General features: G+C 53.1%; 8 protein-coding genes across 8 annotated transcripts; 6 read left to right on the top strand and 2 right to left on the bottom strand.

The window, feature by feature from the left end:
- Positions 1-757: 757 nt before the first annotated feature.
- PFLUO_LOCUS1770 (Intracellular distribution of mitochondria) lies at positions 758-4,725 on the top strand (the record flags this gene model as incomplete). Its single annotated transcript, XM_073778841.1, has 4 exons — positions 758-821; positions 890-955; positions 1,018-1,073; positions 1,138-4,725. The coding sequence occupies 4 exons, from the start codon at positions 758-760 to the stop codon at positions 4,723-4,725; spliced, it is 3,774 nt and encodes a 1,257-aa protein (XP_073635856.1).
- A 700-nt stretch (positions 4,726-5,425) lies between these two features.
- PFLUO_LOCUS1769 (uncharacterized protein) lies at positions 5,426-8,185 on the top strand (the record flags this gene model as incomplete). The annotated part of the gene is made up of 1 exon (XM_073778840.1): positions 5,426-8,185. The coding sequence occupies one exon, from the start codon at positions 5,426-5,428 to the stop codon at positions 8,183-8,185; it is 2,760 nt and encodes a 919-aa protein (XP_073635855.1).
- Positions 8,186-9,969: 1,784 nt separating this feature from the next.
- PFLUO_LOCUS1768 (uncharacterized protein) lies at positions 9,970-11,939 on the top strand (the record flags this gene model as incomplete). The annotated part of the gene is made up of 4 exons (XM_073778839.1): positions 9,970-10,654; positions 10,714-10,775; positions 10,976-11,014; positions 11,064-11,939. 4 exons carry the CDS (start codon positions 9,970-9,972, stop codon positions 11,937-11,939), a joined length of 1,662 nt encoding a protein of 553 aa, XP_073635854.1.
- A 471-nt stretch (positions 11,940-12,410) lies between these two features.
- Positions 12,411-13,488, bottom strand: PFLUO_LOCUS1767 (uncharacterized protein; the record flags this gene model as incomplete). Its single annotated transcript, XM_073778838.1, has 4 exons — positions 12,411-12,674; positions 12,793-13,069; positions 13,123-13,259; positions 13,333-13,488. The coding sequence occupies 4 exons, from the start codon at positions 13,486-13,488 to the stop codon at positions 12,411-12,413; spliced, it is 834 nt and encodes a 277-aa protein (XP_073635853.1).
- A 1,454-nt stretch (positions 13,489-14,942) lies between these two features.
- On the bottom strand, positions 14,943-16,595 carry PFLUO_LOCUS1766 (uncharacterized protein; the record flags this gene model as incomplete). Its single annotated transcript, XM_073778837.1, has 4 exons — positions 14,943-15,347; positions 15,402-15,763; positions 15,966-16,485; positions 16,554-16,595. 4 exons carry the CDS (start codon positions 16,593-16,595, stop codon positions 14,943-14,945), a joined length of 1,329 nt encoding a protein of 442 aa, XP_073635852.1.
- Positions 16,596-17,310: 715 nt separating this feature from the next.
- PFLUO_LOCUS1765 (uncharacterized protein) lies at positions 17,311-18,111 on the top strand (the record flags this gene model as incomplete). The annotated part of the gene is made up of 1 exon (XM_073778836.1): positions 17,311-18,111. One exon carries the CDS (start codon positions 17,311-17,313, stop codon positions 18,109-18,111), a length of 801 nt encoding a protein of 266 aa, XP_073635851.1.
- Positions 18,112-18,372: 261 nt separating this feature from the next.
- Positions 18,373-19,232, top strand: PFLUO_LOCUS1764 (Glutathione S-transferase 2; the record flags this gene model as incomplete). Its single annotated transcript, XM_073778835.1, has 3 exons — positions 18,373-18,452; positions 18,501-18,554; positions 18,608-19,232. The coding sequence occupies 3 exons, from the start codon at positions 18,373-18,375 to the stop codon at positions 19,230-19,232; spliced, it is 759 nt and encodes a 252-aa protein (XP_073635850.1).
- A 178-nt stretch (positions 19,233-19,410) lies between these two features.
- On the top strand, positions 19,411-21,563 carry PFLUO_LOCUS1763 (uncharacterized protein; the record flags this gene model as incomplete). The annotated part of the gene is made up of 7 exons (XM_073778834.1): positions 19,411-19,564; positions 19,622-19,835; positions 19,891-20,108; positions 20,316-20,524; positions 20,576-20,684; positions 20,741-20,952; positions 21,015-21,563. 7 exons carry the CDS (start codon positions 19,411-19,413, stop codon positions 21,561-21,563), a joined length of 1,665 nt encoding a protein of 554 aa, XP_073635849.1.
- Positions 21,564-21,610: the final 47 nt, after the last annotated feature.

Here is a 21,610-nt window from a genome sequence, read left to right as displayed (position 1 = left end):
AATATGAGAAGCAAAGAGACGTGGTCAATGGGAGTGGGCCAGCCCGAGGGAGGGCTTGGCATCGATTGGGTGGTGACCTGGTAGTTTCAGTAAGAGTTACTTACTAGTCACTCAGGGAGCTTAGCTACTTGTCGGTAGTTACTTTTAGTTGCCATAGTGGATGGACTATTACCTGATGCTCTAGGTGATGTTTCTTTTTTTTTTTGGACGATCATCTGCAGCGCCGTTGAGAATGTTTTACGATATGTTGATGCTTCGATTCGGGATACCCGCCACGATCAAATATATATATATAGACCGAGTGAGTCCCTAATACCCATCCAGTAACTATTTCGTTTGAGCGATTGATTTCCAAACTAACCAACCATCCTCATCATACTCCCCTGCATTATATAATTCTTCACCCGGGAAACGCCCCCTGTGGAGACCGACTCCATCTTTTACCGCCCGCTCTTCCGAATAATGCCGCAACTTCTAATCCCGCTCGGATCAAATTTTCCTTGCCCGCTTCTATCTCGTTGACGCCCTTGATATTTTTCTTTTTTGTTTCTTGGGGCACGGGGTTGTTGTCCTTTGGTCTTCAATTGCCCCTGTCCTTTCTTGTACCATAGCCACTTTGCCTTCTCCCGGTCAACTTTCCCGGCGGGTCTTCACTTTTTTTTTTTATCGATTCCGTTCCGGTGCAGCTGTCGCGACAGAACACGCCCGTTTCACATATTGACCCTGTCGGAGCTGTGATTTCTCCTTTGCGGACAAAATGGCGCAGGTCAATGGGGAAAAGGAGCTCTCGAAAGGTTCGTCTACCCTCTCTGTTGTGGCACGTGAGTGCCGTACCTTTTTTCTTCCTTTTCCCCGAGACGAAGAACCCTCTGAAGCTGACCCGAACCAGAGGCTCTCAAACCCTCGCAAGAACTAGTGGACGGAAACGCAGTGGAGGAGGACCCCAATGCAGGTGGTATGTTGAGACCGAAGAAGCACGACTTCGTGATAACGGACAGTGGGTTAACTGGTGTCAAGGTCTCTTTCAGATCTCCGTGAAGCTTCCTCATGAGCCACACAAGATCCAGGTCATGGTGAGTTTGATCTACCTACAGTCTCAGAGACAAACTGACCGGTCGTCCTTTCATGACTTCACAGGTGGCGAGCCAAGAGCAAGTCCAGGATGTCCGTCAATCAATCGTCGAGCTGCCCGGCACTTTCCAATACACATGCTTCCACCTGGAATTCAACGGCAACCGCATCAATGACTTCGTCGAGCTGTCCGAAGTGCCGGATCTGAAGGCCGACTCGGAAATCGTGCTGGTGGAGGATCCCTATACCGAGAAGGAGGCGCGGATGCACCTCGTTCGCACGAGGGAACTGCTCGGTGCCGCTGGGGACCGCGTGGACAACCTCCACGGTATTTCAGCGGGTCTTTCGCTGCACGACGCCATCTCGGCGGACGCGGCCACTGCCGGTGCATCGGAGAAGGACCACACGCTCTCCAACTACGACCTGACCGGCCCCTCTTCCCTGCAGACCATTCTTCCAAAGCCGCAGGAACCCCTGCCCAAAACGGTGAAGTCAATATCACTCTCGCCGTGGAATCCGCCTCCGTACCATCTGCGTCAGAAGGGCCACCTGCTCTATTTCCAAGTCACCACCAACGAAGGGGAGCAGTTCCAGATCACATCCCATGTGTCGGGCTTCTTTGTGAACAAGTGCTCGAACCACAAGTTTGACCCATTCCCGCGGGCTATGCCCAAAAAAGAGGGCACGGCGCACTCGCTCCTCACTTTGATCTCTCAACTCTCGCCCTCGTTTAGCACTACCTTTGAGGCTCTGCAGGAGTACAACAACCAGAAGGATCTCCTGACGACTTTCCCCTTCCAGAATGCCATTCCTAACAGCCCATGGCTCGTCTCACCGACCTCTTCAAGCCTGAACGCGCACCAGCCTGACCTCACCCGGTCACAGGAGAGCTATCTGGTCTCTGGCGTTGACAACGCGGAGACGCTGCGGGACTGGAACGAGGAATTCCAGACCACGCGCGAGCTGCCCCGCGACACCGTTCACGATCGCGTGTTCCGGGAACGTTTGACCTCCAAGCTTTTTGCTGATTATAACGAAGCTGCCGCCCGCGGCGCCGTGCTGGTCGCACGGGGCGAGGTTGCGCCTCTGAACCCGACCGAGGCACGCGACGCCCAGATCTTTGTGTACAATAACATCTTCTATTCGTTCGGTGCTGACGGTGTCGGCACTTTCACCTCCGAGGGCGGTGACGAGGCCGCGCGTGTGGCCGTTGGAAAGGATGTCTTGGGTATCAAGGCAGTGAACCAGCTCGATATCGAAGGGCTGTTCACCCCGGGTACCGTGGTTGTCGATTATCTAGGCAAGCGCATTGTTGGCCAGAGCATTGTCCCTGGTATCTTCAAGCAGCGCGAGCCTGGCGAGCACCAGATCGACTACGGCGGTGTTGAGGGCAAGGACGTCGTTGCCACTCACGCAGAATTTGTGCCCGTTTTTGAGAAGTTGTCGAAGGCGCTCCGTATCAAGAGTCACCCGGTCTGGGATAAGGATAGCGAGCGTCACGATCTGGAAGGCAGTGTCGAGACCAAGGGTCTCCTGGGTACCGATGGACGGAAATACGTCCTTGACCTGTACCGCGTGGCTCCCCTGGATGCCATGTGGCAGGAAGAGGATGGCAGCGAGACCTATCCTCACCGCATGTCTGTTCTGCGATTGGAACTGGTTGAGGCGTATTGGAGACACAAGATGAGCCAGTACGTCAAGGCCGAGGTTGAACGCCGCCGGAGTGAGAAGACCCAGGAAGAGGGCAAGGCCGAAGAGGACTCGGAAGAGAAGAAGACCGAGGAGGCTGCGGAGCAGGAGAAAGTCGACATCTCTGGATTCAACCTCGCGCTCAACCCTGACGTTTACAGTGGCCAGGTCCCCCAGACTCCGGAAGAAAAAGAGCAGTGGGCCCAGGACGAGAAGGACGTGCGAGAGGCCTGTGATCACCTGCGGTCCAAGATCATGCCTGATCTGGTCCAAGACCTTCACGATGGCGATGTGGGCTTCCCCATGGACGGCCAGTCCTTGACTCAGCTGCTGCACAAGCGCGGTATCAACGTCCGCTACATCGGCAAGCTGGCTCAGATGTCTATGGAGAAGGGCCCTCGGCTGCAGGCCTTGTCGACTCTGCTGGTTCAGGAGATGGTTGCTCGTGCCTTCAAGCACGTTGCCAACAAGTATCTCCGCAATCTTCCCGACACCTTTGTGGCACCCTGCCTTGCCCACCTGCTGAACTGTCTGCTGGGCACCGATGTTAACGCTGCCCCTCGCCCGGAGATTGACAACTCCCTGAAGAAGATCTTCCCCGAGGCTGATTTCTCTTTCGAGAAGGTCACCCCGGAGTCGCTCCGTGCTGAGATCGAGAAGCAGGTTACCATCCGGTACCGCTTCTCTTTGGAGAAAGGATGGGCCAATTCACTCCGACATCTCCAGCTCCTGCGTGATATTTCCCTCAAGCTTGGTGTCCAGCTAGGCGCTCGTGACTTTGCTTTCACCAAGTCTCAGGTAAAGGAACAGGCTCCTACCACCCATAACGCCAACGGAAACGGCTCCGACGACGGCAAGAAGAAGAAAAAGAAGGGTGGTGACAACACCTCTCCGAGCCGTGCTGCCGCGGATAACAAGCCTACATTGACCTTCACCTCTGACGACATTCTCAATGTCGTGCCCCTGGTCAAGGACGCTTCTCCGCGGAGTGCTTTGGCGGAGGAGGCGCTGGAAGCAGGTCGAATTTCGCTCATGCAAAATCAGAAGCAGCTGGGCCAGGAGCTCATTCTGGAATCTCTGTCGCTGCACGAGCAGATCTATGGCATCCTCCACCCAGAAGTTGCCAAGCTGTACCACCAGCTCTCCATGCTTTACTACCAGACCGACGAGAAGGAGGCGGCCGTGGAACTGGCTCGCAAGGCGGTCATTGTCACCGAGCGCACACTGGGTGTGGACTCGGCTGATACCATTCTCGCCTACCTGAATCTGAGTCTGTTTGAGCATGCTTCCGGTAACACCCAGACTGCCCTGGTCTACATCAAGCACGCCATGGATCTGTGGAAGATTATCTACGGTGCCAGCCACCCCGACTCAATCACGACCATGAACAACGCGGCCGTGATGCTGCAGCATCTCAAGCAGTACTCTGATTCCCGCAAGTGGTTCGAGGCCTCGCTGTCTGTCTGCGAAGACCTCTTTGGCAAGCAATCCATCAACACTGCCACTATCCTCTTCCAGCTGGCACAAGCTTTGGCCCTGGACCAGGACTCCAAGGCGGCCGTCGGCAAGATGCGCGACGCGTACAACATCTTCCTTGCCCAGCTGGGCCCCAACGACCGCAACACCAAGGAGGCCGAGACCTGGCTTGAGCAGCTTACGCAGAACGCCGTCTCCATCGCCAAACACGCCAAGGACATCCAGGCTCGCCGCCTGCGCCGTATCAATATGAACCCTCGCGTCTCTTCCATGGGAACCCGCGTCCAGCCCCAGGTCGGCCAGACCGCGCCCGAGACTGCCGGCACCGCCGATGCCACCGGGACCAGCTGGGACTCGCGCAGCGTCGACGAGCTGCTGAAGTTCATTGAGGGTGGCGACACCGGCTCCTCGCGCTCGAAGCAGACGAAACGCGCTGCTACGAGCAACCCCAAGCTCCGTGGAAAGCAGAAGCAGACCCCCAAGGCATGAACTACCGCTGTTCATCCTTGCACCGTCGGACAGCACCGTACCTAGTGTATGGGTTTCGCGTTTCTCTTCTCTTCTCTCTTAACCTCAAAATACTCTATATCCATTGCTGTTCTGTCTGTGGGTGGTTTTGGTCGGATTAGATGAGCCAGGACCGGTTTTTGTTTGTGTATTGTAGTTCTACTCTCCCCTCTCTCCTGATTGTCTTGTTTGATTTTGGCCAGGTTGATTGTACTATATGGCTCTACTCGTGCATGATGATAGACCTGGGTTATGCATATGAATTTCTTTGTCTTCTCCTGATTTCCTTGTAGCTGTATCCCTTTTCTTCTTGCTCTCTTTCTCGCTTTTATACTTCGTGGTGGATCGCTCACGCTTTACCCGATCGGGTTGTTTACCCGGGTTGCCTCCGAGCCTCCGGCGTCTTCTCCCACCCGCATTCCATTCAACCTACACACACGCCCTCGGGGCCTTGCATTCGCCGTTATTCTCAACTTACATATTTGCATCTGTTCCTCATCGCATGTCTTGATTGCTGTTTGGATATTGAGGAGTGCGGTGTTGGGCCATTTTCTTACCATGCATCCTTGAAGGAGTGGGTGTTGCGCGGTATGAACTGAAGCTTCACATCCCCCGGAAACGCGGGGACTGACTCATTTACAACTGCATGGTATAGACCTATATTATTATCCTAGCCGATTCAATGGAGGACGTCCAAGCTACCGCACGATGGGCCAATCGCATGCTCCGCCCTCTAACGTCTATCTACCGCCGCCTTGAGAAACACCAAGAGACCCTATCGATTATCGCTACCGAATCGAGATCCCAGAGTCACCCCGGGGACAGCTCTGTGGATGCGCCGGCCGCAACGATACAAGTTCGAAAGAGCAGGGTCAACGGGTCGGACGCGGACGAGGACGAGAACGATCCCGTCTGGGTTCCCGGCAAGAAAGTCGAGCAACGCCGGATCAGACACAAATACTCGTCTCGCGGGGAGGAGAATGGTGGGCGTAGACGCAATCGGTTGTCTATCCACAGCCCAGAGGCACCTCGGACACTGCCTGGCGCGATCGAGCTCGCGACGCCTTTGATTAACGGGAAACGATGGGAGGCCCCTTCGAGCGCGCAATCGCAGCACTCAGCCATCAAGCCCAGTAGTGTCTACGGAAAGGGACAACTGCAGGCTTTTCGCGACAAATATCCGCTGCACAAGAGTCCGTGGCAGGAGCTGCTCCACCAATCCGGCGACGCTGGTTTTGCCGATATTGCGCATAATCTTCATCGTGTTCTCCAGAACTTTCTGTGCAATACTCGACTCACCAAAAGTGATCCCAGCGATCCATCTCCAAAGTCTGTCCGCGGCGCACGTTCGCTAATGTCGATGGTCGTGCGGCGTTTGCCAGAGTTCATTGCAGACGAGCAGAAGGAGCAAGTCGAGCTGGACAAGGATGGGAATGAAGACATGTGCGGTGTGTATTTTACAGAATTGGAATCTTTCTATGCACCTCACGGCAAGGGGTGGAAGCCTCTTCGCGAAGCCGTACGCTCTCAGGGCATCCATTTGGTTGCCATGATGATACAAAACAAGTGGGTGACAGAAGCGGTCGCCTGCGCACTTATCGAAAAGTGTCGATATCATGAACCCGATGCTTGCGAGTCTTTATTGTCGACATTTCTTTCAACGTGCAAGACATACCCTTACCCGCTCTCCTTACGCCCCTCTGGTGATTCAAATTGGAACGGTGACGCTATCCGATTACTGCGGCTTTATGCTTGCTACGGCCCGGCACATCGCTCTTACATTTTTGACGAGCTGGCCAAGCTTCTTTTACGCGGTATTCTTCCGCCGGAATGGATGGCAACGAAGTTGTGGACTGGTTGGATGACCCGTGCAACGATATCATTATCAAAAGAAGACGCCGATTGTGCCGCGGCCTCGCGGCTGATCGAAGCCGTGATCATCTCAGCCAGTGGCGTTCGTTCAGACACCCAGTCCGCGGCACCTGTGCGAAGATACTCTTGCAAACGGCCAACATCTCGCGATCGAAGGACTCGCACTTCGTCTGCGGCATCTACGAACAAGCCGCCCGCTGATCGACCATGCCCCGTGCCGGTGGAGGACGCCCTGAGTAACCACGTCATGAGCCTCATGGCAGCAGTGTGCGGGATGCATGTCTCGAGGTCTCGCGAATTGGATGCTGCTGACTCTGCGGGTGGGACGAAAGCAAGCGATATCCTCAAATACATCTTTTTTTCAGTGGAGCGGGAGATGGACTTGAAACCGCTCTCTGGTAGCCCCGGCATCACCTCTCATCACTTATTACGGCGTGGGTGCATCTTACTAGCGGGTTGTCTGCTACAATGTAACAATGCAGTATTATCAGGCGAACTCCCGGACGAAGTCACACCCAAAACGAACGTCGACGCCTATTCGCACGAATTGGCTTTCCGCTCAAACTTGGTGAGGGAATTGGCATCTTTTGTACGACAAGCATTTCGCTGTTTTGGAGGCAGTTCGGAAAGTGAGCGCGTCCGAACCGGTCAAGAAATTCGGCGCATGATATCTTTCTTCCCCAGGCTCACCAAAGCGCCGGGCTTATCTGCGCTTCTTGGCCGAATCGCCGCAGAGGCTGCCATGGAATTTGCAGAGAGTACCGGTGAGCCGGAGGATCACCTGTGGGCGGTTGAGATTCAAGAGATGGTAGCCTCTGTCCGGGCTCGAGCGGAGGATGAAGAAAACGATGGCGTTGACGACGCAGGGCAGAGGACTGGCCTCTACCGCTGGGAAGAAAGCATTGGAGAGTGGGTTGCTAGGACGCCGATGGCAAAGCCGAAGCCGATATTTGCAAAGCAGAGCAGCAAGTGCGCCTTCGTGTCTTCAACTCCGCCGCCATGCATACCATGTTCCACGGATAGCAGCTCTCCCTGCTCAGACCGGTTCGAGAGGCCTATCTTCAGCCTGACCTCGTCTCCTTCATCGGTGGGCACGAAGCGATCGCTCGAACACTTCGACTCCTCGCCTATACGACCCCGCAAGCGACAGCGGTCTGCTTCCGTGGTTGTGATGAACAATGCTGAGCGACCTCGAACGAGGTCTTCTATTATCAATTATGGACCCAGATCCACGTCCTTGGCACCGACCTCTTCTCGTCGTTACCCTCTGCGGGAAACGTCTAGGACCAATGTAGCCCAGCAGCCGGTCCCCATGGAACCCAGGTCCACACCTAAGATCGAAGTCGTGATTATCAATAAGAAAGACACCAAAGCGGCCGGGCGGGATCTTGCGCAGCCGGTCCCGGAGCCGGAGCCTGTTGTCAAGCAGGTCCATCGCCCTGCAGATCGGCGACCACGCGGACGGCCTCCAGGGCGACACCATTCTGCGCCGTCAATACCACGGCGAGCGCCGATGGTGATTCCCTGCTCCCAGGACGAGGACAGCGATGACGAGCTGAGCTTCATGTGAGCAGCTGCCAAGAGCCCGCTTCGCTTGTACTCTCAGCTCTCCGGTCATGACAAATTCTTTTTCAATTTATTAGGATTCCGGCTTTTGAGGATGTATCCTTGGTTCTGGCACCCATCTCATTTTGCACTAACCGATCGCGCTCTTGGATGGTGGATTTTGATGGTGTTCGACCGATCGCGAAGGATGATCGGTCTAGTTCATCCCGTCATTGTTTGGAAACGGTGGATCCAGGGGATGGTCCGCATTTTAGTTTGGTTTTTGATGGGGAACCTGGTGTTTCGGACCTGCTTGCACACTATACCCACGGGCCTTTTGAGTTTCCCCATTATTGTGTTTTTTTTTTTTTTTTTTGTGCGTACTTTGGGTTTGTTGTCGAGGCACTGGTGAGACATGATTATTAGACCACCGTACAGCTATCGCAAGAGACATTCTCACACAGCCCCAACATAAATGAGACCGTACACGTCGAGAGTCTGCTCACTTTGGCGGTCGCCATGTTTCAACATATGTATACCCTCATGTATTCCGAACAGGGCAGGCTGTCACGTTTCCCAGTCTGTCCACTCTCGGAAGGAGATAGTCTCCTCTAAGTCGCCTGGGGTCTGATATAGATGAAGCCAAGGCCCTAGACAGGGGTGCGGGAGATCAAGCAGGATTTACAGTGCGGCTTGGTACCGCAACTCAGTTAATTGTCATCACGGTAGTTATGATTTCTCCGTGTTTTCGCGTCATTAAACCCACCACCGGATCGCACCTGCCAAGAGACCTGGGCATATCCTCAAACCGCCAATCGTTGTGCTGCCGCGGGGATCGGCGCGAAAATCGGTCTGGCGCCCGTGGGTTGGACAACGTCGGATTTTGCTGGCGCTTGGAGTGTTTCAGGTCCGGCCACTCGCAGAGGGAATTTTCATGTCTGCCGGTACATTTCTTTGCGTGGAGGGCAATCAAGTGACGGTCGCACTTGTTTATTTGGTGCTGGCTGTCTGTTTAGCCGATAACATGGAGTTCATTCGACCTATGGCAGGCTCGTGCCGAGTCTGCTCCTGATGCTGTTCACCAAACAATCCAAAGTGACCAGTTCCATTATTCTTGATACCCTCAGGGAGTCAGGGTTTGGGCAGCCAGGGCCTAGTTCCATACACCTTATTTTCCCCGTCTCGTGTCTAGGGCCCGGACGGGATAAAGGGACCTCTTTGTCTCCTTGTTTGTGTTCCTGATTCATGCAACGATAGACATTCTTATTGTCTCTTTCTTCACCTCCGTTCGTTCGTTCTTTCTCCCTTCTTTCGTCATTGCATTGTGGTGGACGGGTTCCATCCTTTGCCCTTGTTGGCCGGTGACTGCGTCACCAGCATTCCGTTCGTTGCGCCGCCGACTGCCTGGAGGCATCTGCGCTGCCCTGTCCATTCTTCTTAATTATCTGCTGGGTGGCTTCATTGCTTGCCTCAGCATCATTTTTTTGTTCTTTTGCTTTTCATCCGTTACATCTAGGCTGGCCCTACCTTGCTCAATCAGGAACCCGACCGGCCACTACTTCAAACCACTGAATTATCTCTACTCTCATTTTGCTCAGTCTCGTCAGCATCCTGGTGATGTCCTGATCCCTAGCTGTGCTGTCCCAACAATTTTCAGACAAAATTACACCGTTTTCGTGGCTTTGGTATCGACCGTCCCTTCTCGGATCCCTTCTCGAGCGAGCAGGTCTCACACTCGCAAGAGTTGAATTGAAAACACCAATTCCATTCAGCACGTTCAAGACGTGAGCTAGTTCTCGCGGAGAAACCATGGGTCACCTACTTCTGGCTGTCTCTCTCGCCGGGCTAACAAGCGCGACGGAGATGGTCAATATCAATATCAACAAGCGACATGACTCCTCCGACTCATCAGAGAGCTTCTACGAGGCTTTCAATGACGACCTAGCACGCATCTCCCTCCTTGCTCTCGGTTGCGCAGCGGCCGCCATGTATGTGTGGCAGCTCGGCTTCCGCTTCTCCGGCCATCTGCGACGACTATCTAGCTTCAGCGATGACCGGCAGCGGTACTTCATATCTGCTCACGAGTCATTTGCCCGGCTCAAGGAGCACTTGATTTATGCACCACTGTTCCGCACGCGGCACAACCGCGAGTTTCAGCTCTCGCAGGCTGTCAATATGGGTAATCTACCCAGTCGCTTTCATGCACTCCTCATCTCGGGAATCATTGCTATGAACGTGGCACTCTGCGTTATTACGGTTCCCTATCGGTCGACGGAGGATACCGTCGCAGGTGTCATCCGTAACCGTACGGGCACGATGGCAACCGTCAATTTGATCCCGCTGGTCCTCATGGCTGGTCGGAACAATCCTCTTATCGCGATGCTGCACGTCCCCTTTGACACTTGGAATTTGCTCCACCGATGGCTGGGTCGCATTGTCGTTTTGGAGTCACTGGCTCATGTGTTCGCGTGGGCTGTTCCCAAGGCCCAGGAGAGTAAGTGATCCTCCCTCAGGCTGCTGGTTTGTACATCCCATACTGATGTTGATATCTAGACGGGTGGAATGCCGTCGGAATGGTGTTTGGTGAAAGCAACTTCATGCTTTCTGGCTTGGTGGTATGTTATGATACAATCTCGCTACGAGTATAGACACTGACATGATAACCAAGGCTGCGTGCGGATTAACGGTTATACTTGTCCATTCCCCCTCTGCTATTCGCCATGCTTTCTACGAAATATTCCTTCATCTGCATCTTGCCCTTGTGGCCGTCTCTATGGCCTTCCTTTGGATCCATTTGGACGGGATGATCTCGCAGACGTACCTGATGGCAGCCCTCATCTTCTGGGCCCTCGAGGTAAGCTAAGTATCTCAAGTATAGGAGAATTCCAGCTGACGTTTTCCAGCGAACCACCCGTCTTTTCATCATTGCGTACCGCAACTTCGGGCGCCAATCTACCACCGCCACTGTCGAAGCAATGCCAGGCGACGCCATGCGCATCACCTTGCGCCTAGCTCGGCCCTGGACCTTCCAGCCCGGCCAGCATATTTACCTTTACATCCCCGCAATAGGGTGGTGGACATCACACCCATTTTCTGTCGGATGGAGCGAAACTGAAGAAGTGCTATCAGACGAGAAATCAATGCCGATATCTCGACAAGACCTACTCGGCGTGCCACGAAGATCGACCGTTTCACTCCTCGTCCGCCGCCGCACGGGCATGACCGACAAACTCTTCCAACGCGCAGCCAACTCAACCGGCTCCCGGGTTACACTCGCCGCCTTCGCAGAAGGCCCCTACGGCAACATCCACACACTGGATTCCTACGGCTCAGTCCTGCTCTTCGCCGGCGGCGTAGGGATAACGCACCACGTTCCCTTCGTCCGACATCTCGTCGCCGGTTTCGCAAACGGGACAGTCGCCGCCCGCCGCGTCACACTCGTCTGGATCATCCAGTCCCCGGAGCATCTGGAGTGGATCCGTCCCTGGATGACGAGTATCCTCGCAATGGACCGCCGACGCGAAGTCCTCCGCATCAAGCTCTTTGTCACCCGTCCCCGCAACGCAAAGGAGATCCAAAGCCCCTCGGCTACCGTGCAGATGTTTCCTGGCCGGCCTAATATCGACACTCTTGTCAGTATGGAGGTTGAGAACCAGGTGGGTGCTATGGGGGTCCTGGTTTGTGGAAATGGGGGCCTGAGTGATGATGTACGGCGCGTGTGTCGGAAGAGGCAAGCTCGCACCCATGTGGATTATATCGAGGAGAGCTTCTCGTGGTAGGATGTTCGCGGCGCTGAAGGTCCTTGTTTCATGACTACGTTTTGGGGATGATTATCTCCAGTGACGATGTTTTCGCAACTTTTTAAATGCTGGCTTCTCTTCATCTTCGGCATCAGTCTTCACGTTCCTTGTCCCGGTGCTGGACCCTTTCTGAAGCACCCTCCATCTTACGTTTTGTCCTTTTTACTGTGCTGCCGGCTCTCTTGTTTCTTCTCAGATTAGTGACAACTATTCGTCATTTCCTGGAGACTTTGATACTTGTACATATCTTTTCTCTTGTACGTACCGGCTTTTCTCGAAAGTGGGAAACCCGTACGCTACTCCCCTCCATTGAGTTGCTGGATTGCCCCTGCAATTGAGACTCCTTTCAGAGTCCCAATACTGACGATCGTGAATGTGGTTCCATTCCTTTTACCATAATCTTCGGTGGCGCAGACCTGCAACCTGCACACTGGTCTCTCGCACAATAGTTCAAGCCGATTTACAACGAGTCACAAACTCCAGAATCAGCCTATTCGTCTCGTCTGCCCGCTCGTAAAACGGCATATGTCCCACTCCCTCGAACGTATGATATTCAGCGATAGAGCCGAATGTCTCCTTGATCAAATCTTTAGACTTCTCCGCGTTGAGATGAACATCATTTTTACCCTGAATGACCAAGAGCGGAAGTCTCGAAGTTATCAAAGCAGCGGGGTCCTGGGTTCTGGAACGAAGGAGAGAACGCACGGCGGGTTTCTGCAGAATAGATTAGCTTTCTCTCTCTCTCTCTCTCTCTCGTGTGTGTGCTTTTATTTTTATGTACTTTTCTTTTTTCTATAGGGGGATTGAAATAATAAAAGAGTTGAATGCATACCTGTGCAAGGACAGCACCCATCCACAACCACTTCGTTTCCACCGGAATGGCAAGCCCCGGTGCAACGAACGAGTCCACGAAGTCAGATGCTGCCTTCGCATAATCTGCAGAGGTGGTTGTCGGGCTGCCGAGTGTTTGTAGAACAGGGACGATATCCCCTTTGCCGACTTGGGGGAAAGCTGCGCCATAGGGGACCGAGCTTAGTAGGATTTCTCCCGATAAGTACTCTGGTCCTAAGTTTGCGCAGATGTCCGCGCCAATCGTACCTCCGAAGCTCCTGTTTCAACGTTAGTAAATGTGTAGAGGTAAACAAGTCGGGAGGGAATTTACCAGCCAGCAAGGAATGGTTTTTCCACGTTGAATGCCTCGCAGACAGCTTTGAAGTCCTCTGCAAAGAGCTGCGAGGTGTATGAATCTGCACTTGTGGGTTGGTCACTACGTCCATGACCGCGCATGTCGTAGCGAATCTAAGGGGTCAAGCTCAGTCAGTCTGATCAAATCACAGAAAAACAAAGAGAAACACGCGGAGAGTAGTCATACTTGGTACAAATTCGTCTGAAGGGTAGTATCGGAAAACTGTTTCTCAAACACTAGCCCAGAGCCACTGAAGCCGTGTATGAACACAACGGCTGGATTGCTCGGGTTACCGATAGCTTCCGCAAAGATATTGCTGCCGTCGGCAGAGACGGCGTGCATGGTTTCAATGGATGGCATTGTTTCTCTTGGCCTTGTCTTCTCGACTGTTATTCTGTTTGAGATATGTTTGTGGGTGATTTGTGCTGCAACGTTATCTTTTCTCTTATCCTTCTGCAGTCTGTGGCTTCGTGGCAGTATCGGCGCTCGGGGTTGCGTTCTCTCCGGTCTCGGCTTTTCGGTGATGCGTGTTCAAAAAGCGGGGGCCAGGAACTGGACCTTTAAGAGAAAAGTCGGCGGGCTAGACATATGTACTCCGAGTCTTGATAAGGTAAACATGCATAAACGGGGCACCTTGTTTCGTAGGTCTGACCAAATAATTAGAAAGGATTTAATCAAGTAGGCCTACAGGGAGACACCAATGGCGAATATTGATGGATGAGGTATCTGTTTTCTATACATTCAATCAAGCTTCCAGTCACTAGGTTTGCTATTAAGTTGGCACTTTGTCGACCTTGACCAGAATTCTTGGGGAATCTGCAGATGTGGCTATTAAAATGAAGTCGCGTGTCAGATTTATGTCTCGGGCCCGATTCACCTCAGACACGTCGAAGTTGAGATATCGGAACATGGCCTCCAAGACTACGAATAACTTCGCTCGAGCCAAATTGATTCATCTCAATTGTTGTTGATGGAGGTGCTATCAGAGCCTTCCTGTCCCATGATAGTCTGGCGCTGATCAAATGGGGGAATCACCGCCAGAATTGCAGCGCAGGAATACCTACTCCCTAGATAAGCCTCGTTCCCATAAGCTGCATAGCTGAATGCTAGCTCCTCATTTCCTGGATTGGCAATCCATGTTATGCCAGGAATGCGGTCTGCAGACCACTGAACATTGTCGGTGATCTAACTTATGAGCATGATCATTTATCAATCCAGGAGATTTTGGCTGCACTTACCTTAGCCAAGCCTTCTCCTTCTTCTTCCTGATATTTGCTGGTTTTGTAAGACAGCAGGTTGTCGCCAACAAATTCCCCTTTGTTTTTGAAAAATCCCTTGGATTTCAACCGCAGGCGATGGTTCCAGGAAAGTCTAGAAACTGCTCCCTTTCCTCGCATTTCGAGAGAGAAGTAGAGCGTCTTCCAGCGCTTATCGACATCCATATAGTCTGCAGGTCCAGGCAAGGTATCTGGGAGGAATTCCAGTTCAGCTGGCGTGCCTTCCCTGGGAAGATCTCGTCGACTGCAGGGAACACCAAATACACTGCTTCTGGGTTCCTGTTCTCCATTCTCCTCTTCAAACTCCTCCTCTTCATAATCAGCTTCAAAAGCTCTCACATTCGACAACACAGGGCGGACTTCGACTTTAATGTCTAGCAATTTGAACACCGAATATAGCACCAGGTCGGCCCCTTTCAGAGCTCTGGGAAGCAGCTCGTGAGCAACACTTGATGAATGTGGATATGCATGAGAGCAGTAGATACCGAGAACACCACCTGCAACTATTAGCTGGTTACTCTAGAACATAGTCTTTCGAATAGTACCATCTTTCATGAATCCAGGCCGCGCGACAAGGCCCCTCAAGAAATCATAGAGTGGCAGGGTCTTCGGGTCGACAACGACATTTGGTGGAATCGATCCACCCAACGGCTCGGTTACGTAGAGATTGTAAGTTAAAGTAATGCGCTCACCATCACTGACTGTCTTGATCTCATGTTCGCAGTCACTGTAGAAGGCTGCCCATTGAATGGCATCCGTGCTGTGAGAACTCCAGTCAAACACGACCTCCTTGCCGTGATGGCGAACAAGCAAGTCACCGCCCTTGAAGAAGGATGGCAAGCACACAACAAGTGAGCCAACCTGGCTCCCAGCGCGGGGAGTATCGACATGTTTTCGGAAAAGTCCCGATGGTCCCGAGTAGACCTTGAGAAGAGTTATCAGTCTGCGTTAGAGTCGACTTAGCCACTTCCGACATACATTCAGTTTGTACAGCTCAGCACTGAGCTTCCGGAATGGCAGTCGGTTCTGAGTATCGGTACTAATGCTGGGAAGAAGAATCTGCTCGACGTTTTCGAGAATCCCAAAATCGGCTGGGTGGAAGCTACTCGCGAAGTTGTGAGGGTCAAGCTTTCCAGCCTTGCGGTATTCGGGATCGACCACATCCTGTTGTCCTTTTCCAAAGCTGGCGACGTCGCAATCCACAACTAATTGACGAAGTCTTTCTATGCTAGAATCATGGACAGCATCGTCATTGACCGGCAGAATCAACTTTCGGGCCTTGTTGTCATCTCCAGGAGCCCAGAAGATGTGAACGGGGGGCGAAAACGGGTGTCCGAGAACTGTGGTGGTGGCTAGAGTTAGCTGTAAATCAAGGATCAAGAAAAGATTAAGAAAATGTCAAAAGAAAAAAGATAGCAAAAACGGGTGCGAACTATAGAGGGGAATGAAGAAAAAAAAAAGCATCATAAGACCGACGAACTAGGCGTAGAAGGGGCCTTCCTCGTTCGTCTTACGTCTTTTCAGTAATGAACTCGAGCTCACCTGGCACGTTCGTCGCTATCTTGGTTATTCCAGTGATTTCAATGGGGATGATACCGCCACAGACAAAGGATGCGGATTTTCTTTCGCTGATGATTGAACTTTCAAGCTGCTTTCGAGCCTCATCCCAGGCAATTTGAGCCAATGCAGGGGCCGTCTGCTTATCATCCCCTTCACTATCAGACATCTGCCGCCAGTGTTGCATAGCGAGTGTTTCCAGCAAGCTCTCTTGGAAGGTGGTTGGCTCATCAGCAAGTTTCTGCCGTTTGTTTTCCATGAGAGCCCATCGATCGTCCAGCTGTCTCTTCAGCTTTTGATTGAATAAGATATCGGCATTGTCGCCCAAGTATCCGGGAAGGAGACGGTTGATGTCAGCTTGCAACTCCACCGCAATTTCTTTCAACTTCTCAGTGTCTCTCTTGTTGAATGATTTGAAATCGGGAATGGGATGCGAGTGGGGATCATGCCGTATGCCAGCGAGGCAAACCAGAAAGCGGTCCACGCACGCATACAGCTTGCATTTCTGAGGGTTGACATAATGTGTGAGTCTGGTTGTCTTCGTATCTATTGTGGCTTGTGTAATGAACGTACCTCCAGCACCTTTTGAGTGATAAATTCTTCTAGGTCAGCCATGGTAAGGGTACTTATTGGTTGGAAGGTCGGAGTAACAGATGTCTAAGAATAATGGAGAGAAAAGGGGTTAAGGAGAGAGATGGATGGATTTGGGAAGTAGGAGTTGGGTAAGGAGCAACAGCCGCAATGAACTGGAAAGTGCACTGTATTTGTAGATGACGGTGCAATTGTTCGTCTTTCTGCGCTATGGCCGCTGCTGCCTGGGTGGTTGGTCCAGATCGAAACCATTAATGCACAATCCCAGCGGGGAGCGCAGGCTCTCCATTAGCAGCTTAACCAGATACACATGGTTACGGTCCATGTAGGAGCTAATGTACTACATACCTAATAATCCTGTCGAGAGTTGAGATTCCGAATTTGATTAAGAGTTGGGATTTAATCAAGCAGAGCACCTATTAGATTATACAGCACGGAGTACGAGGGCCTTGCTGTCCAGTAAGTCCTAGAAGGAAATGCCATTGCGTGAGAATCGTGTTAAAATATCCATAGCCAGTGAATACATCCCTACGCATACTTACTTAAATTATATAATTTACTAGGGCAATCTCGGAGTTTAGATGTCAATATCCGAGGCTGAGCACAATCAGGCGTCCATAGCCCCAAAACATCAGTCGGAGTTAAACCCTGCAGATTTACTGATCAGAGAAGGTTATAAAGAGTGGTATTGCTTCTTCTCAGTGGATTCTTATCTCTCGAGTTATACTAGGTACCCAACATGGCTCAAACCATTGTTCTTATCACCGGTGCAAACCAGGGCATTGGATTTGAGGTTGCCAAACAGATCCTAGAATCCCACAAGACCTACTACATCCTCCTCGGATCTCGCGATCCTGAGCGCGGCGCCCAAGCTGCCGCAGAGCTAGATCCTACGAGCGCATCAGTGGAGCCGATCACGATCGATGTGACGGACGATGCATCCATCGAGCGCGCAGCGGAGCAAGTCGCATCGAAGCACGGCCGACTGGATGTGCTCATCAACAACGCGGGCATCAACAACGAGATTGACATTGCGTTGGCACGCATGAAGCGGCAAAAGGAAGGCATCACCGAGGAGCCAACGATGCCTCTCGCCGAGCTGCGAAAGCTATACCGCGAAGCATACGAGGTGAACGTGTTTGGCGCCGCCGCAGTCACCGAAGCTTTCATTCCGCTGCTTGAGAAGACAGCGGCATTGCCGCCCCGGATTGTCTTTGTCTCTTCGCATACCGGGTCCATGGGCGTTCGCTCCGATCCGTCGCAAGAGATGTATCCCAGGCAACATAAGGCCATCGGCCCCGTCTACCGCAGTAGCAAGGCGGCTTTCAACATGCTCATGCTGCACTATGCTGCCTTGTTTGAAGACAAGGGGGGCAAGGTGAATGCATCATGCCCGAACCTCACGGCCACGAATTTTGCGCGCGGAATGGGTGGCCGGCCGGTGTCTGAGTCCGCCGTGAATATTGTCCGACTGGCGACTCTGGCCGAGGGCGGGGAAACGGGGACATACTCGGATGAAAATGGGCCCGTGCCATGGTAGGTATGGCGCCTTTTGATTAGCAATACAGCAATGTACATGTAGCAACTCTTTGCAGATTCCGTCGTTTGAATGGATTGGATTGGCCTATTACATACTTAACTATGAAAGTAACTTAGTCCCGAGGCAGCTCCGAGCTTATAAATCGAAGTGGGGGAGGTCGGGTATGACCTCAATCCGCGTGGTTACTAAAGAGAAAACAAGTCTCCTGCTCCTGCAACAACCCTCTCTCAACTCAACCTCCCATCACTCCCCATCGCAATCATGACTCGCCCGGACATTACTCTCTACACAGCCCAGACGCCTAATGGGATCAAGATCTCCATGGCGCTGGAGGAGCTGGGGTATGTTTGTCTCTTACCGGTTCTTGCGCAATGACTGACCGGACCAAGGCTGCCCTACAAGGTCGAAAAGATTGATATCTCCAAGAATACGCAGAAGGAAGAGTAGGGATCTCCCGACTTTGACAACCCTCGACCAAACTGACCTCCTATCGCAGCTGGTTTCTCGAGATCAACCCCAACGGCCGTATCCCCGCCCTGACCGACACCTTCGGTGACGGCCAGAAGATCCGTCTGTTCGAGTCTGGTGGCATCCTGCAGTATCTCGCCGAGGAGTACGACCCAGACCACAAGATCTCCTTCCCCAAGGGCACGCGCGAACACTACGAGATGACCAACTGGCTCTTCTTCCAGAACGCGGGCTTGGGTCCCATGCAGGGCCAGGCCAACCACTTCGTCCGGTACGCGCCGGAGCGCATCGAGTACGGCGTCAACCGATACGTCAACGAAGCGCGCCGGCTGTACGGGGTCCTCGACAAGCACCTCGCGCAGTCCAAGTCCGGGTACCTGGTGGGGGATCACGTCTCCATTGCCGATATCTCACACTGGGGATGGGTGGCTAGCGCTGGATGGTCTGGGGTGGATATCGAGGAGTTCCCACATCTCAAGGCGTGGGAGGATCGCATGGCGCAGCGTCCAGCAACGGAGAAGGGCCGCCATGTGCCGTCACGGCACACCATCAAGGACCTCCTCAAGGACAAGGCGGCTATGGAAAAGCACGCAGCCGATACCCGGAAGTGGGTCCAGGAGGGAATGAAGGAGGATTCGAAGAATAAGATCTAAGGGAGAGTGAGGATGATTGAATTGTATCGAGTTTCCTAGATAATGGAAGAATGAATGACGATCGATTCACCGCCTTCTCACGTGATTGGCCACCCCCTTGTAAAAGAGCGAAGAAGCTGCTCTCTCCGCTCACTCCGCCTATCCTCGATTTTTTTTGTTATCATCCCCAACAAGAGCCATGGCGTGGCGCAACCAAGGAATCACGGGCTCCAACAATATCCCGCTGGGCCGGCGACGCTTTGCGGGTGATGTTCCTGAAGAGGACAGTCGCACGGCGACTCCTTCCTCCATGGGAACAGACGGCCCCAAGCGTGGCCGAAGCCCTGTTCGTGGTAAGTCTGACCCAAATCCACGAAAAATGGCCATCTCTGATCATGTGTTTTCTACAGCGGAGCCTCCCGCCGATGGTATCAAAAGGCGTAAGAAGCGCAACCGCTGGGGCGATCAGCAGGAGAATAAGGCTGCGGGTCTGATGGGCTTGCCCACCATGATCATGGCCAACTTCACCAGCGAGCAGCTGGAGGCGTATACCCTGCACCTGCGCATCGAGGAGATCAGCCAGAAGCTGCGGATCAATGACGTGGTCCCGGCCGACGGTGATAGGTATGTGGTGCTCTTTCCCTCGGTTTTGCCGTTTCCTTACTGATTCTTCCAACAGGTCTCCCTCGCCACCGCCGCAATACGATAACTTTGGTAGACGTGTGAACACGCGCGAATACCGCTACCGCAAGCGACTTGAGGATGAGCGTCACAAGCTGGTCGAGAAGGCCATGAAGACCATCCCTAACTACCATCCGCCTTCTGACTACAGACGTCCCACCAAGACCCAGGAGAAGGTCTATGTCCCAGTGAATGACTATCCAGAGATTAACTTCAGTATGATAACTAACCCTCTAACTCCTAACCTGCCTCCATGCTCGACTCGAGCCGACGAGATGTTTCCTCGGATTGTCCTCGGCTCGTTTCTTGCTAACCCTTCTTTTTTGTGCTTAATGTTGCACACGCCTTTTTGCTCTCTTGACAGACCACAGATGAACTAACACTTAGCTCTTTGCTATCTTTTTAAAGTTGGCTTACTCATAGGACCTCGTGGAAACACCTTGAAGAAAATGGAGACCGAGTCCGGGGCCAAGATTGCCATCCGAGGCAAAGGCTCCGTCAAGGAGGGCAAAGGCCGCTCTGATGCCGCTCACGCTAGCAACCAGGAAGAAGATCTTCACTGTTTGATTATCGCTGACACAGAAGACAAGCTGGTGAAGGCACGCCAGCTGATTCACAACGTTATCGAAACAGTAAGTCCTGTCCCCTGCAGTATTACATCCCTTTTACTAACGCACCCTAAGGCTGCATCTATCCCTGAGGGTCAAAATGAGCTCAAACGCAACCAGCTGCGTGAACTGGCCGCTCTCAACGGTACTCTTCGTGACGATGAGAACCAGGCTTGCCAGAACTGTACGTATGCCCCTAACTCACTTTCTTTTGCCAAGATACTAACCGTGCTCTTGCAGGTGGTCAAATCGGACACCGGAAGTATGACTGTCCCGAACAGCGCAACTTCACTACAAACATCATCTGTCGTGTCTGCGGCAACGCTGGACACATGGCCCGCGATTGTCCCGATCGCCAGAGAGGCAGCGATTGGCGCAACAATGGTGGCTATGGTGGCCGCGACTCTCGTCCTGCCGTTGGCACTGGTGATGCTGTCGACCGCGAGATGGAGGTAAGTTTCTTTTTTCCTAATCTCAAAAGCAACAGACCTCAGGTGCTAACGTTGTTTTGTAGCAACTCATGAACGAATTGTCTGGAGGTGCTCCTGGCGAGTACCCGCCCCGTCGCATTGAAGCCGGTCCGGGCCAGGGCTATCCCGACGACCGCGGCGCGAAGCCCTGGGAGCGTGGCCCGCCACCGAGCGACGTTGCCCCCTGGCAACAGCGAGGACGGGATCGCGGACGCGACGACTACGGGTCCCGCGACCAAGGCGGTGCTGCTCCATGGGCTTCACAGGGTCGCGGTGGCGATTATGGATATGGTTCTCAAGGCTATGCCGCTCCCGGTACTGCCCCTGGCGCCGCCCCTTGGCAGCAGCAAGCTCCTCCCCCGCCTCCCGGTGGACAGGCTGGCTATGGTTACGGCGGATACTCGTCTTACGCACCTCCCGGCACGGGCGCTCCTGGTGCTGCTCCTCCTGGCATGGGTGCTCCTCCGCCCCCTCCCGGTATGCCTCAGTACTACGGTGGTGCTGGCGACCCGCCGCCACCTCCTCCACCTGGAGATGGACCTCCGCCTCCTCCCCCGAGCGACCAGCCTCCTCCGCCTCCGCCCCCTGCGTGAACGCAAAATTGAAAATTGACTATCAGAATCTTTTGCTCAACGGAAAA

The sequence above is a fragment of the Penicillium psychrofluorescens genome (genome assembly GCF_964197705.1).
Source record: "Penicillium psychrofluorescens genome assembly, chromosome: 1".
Classification (NCBI taxonomy): Eukaryota; Fungi; Ascomycota; class Eurotiomycetes; order Eurotiales; family Aspergillaceae; genus Penicillium; species Penicillium psychrofluorescens.
Note: the sequence above shows the minus strand (reverse complement) of the source record. Positions and strands in the feature narration are given on the sequence as shown.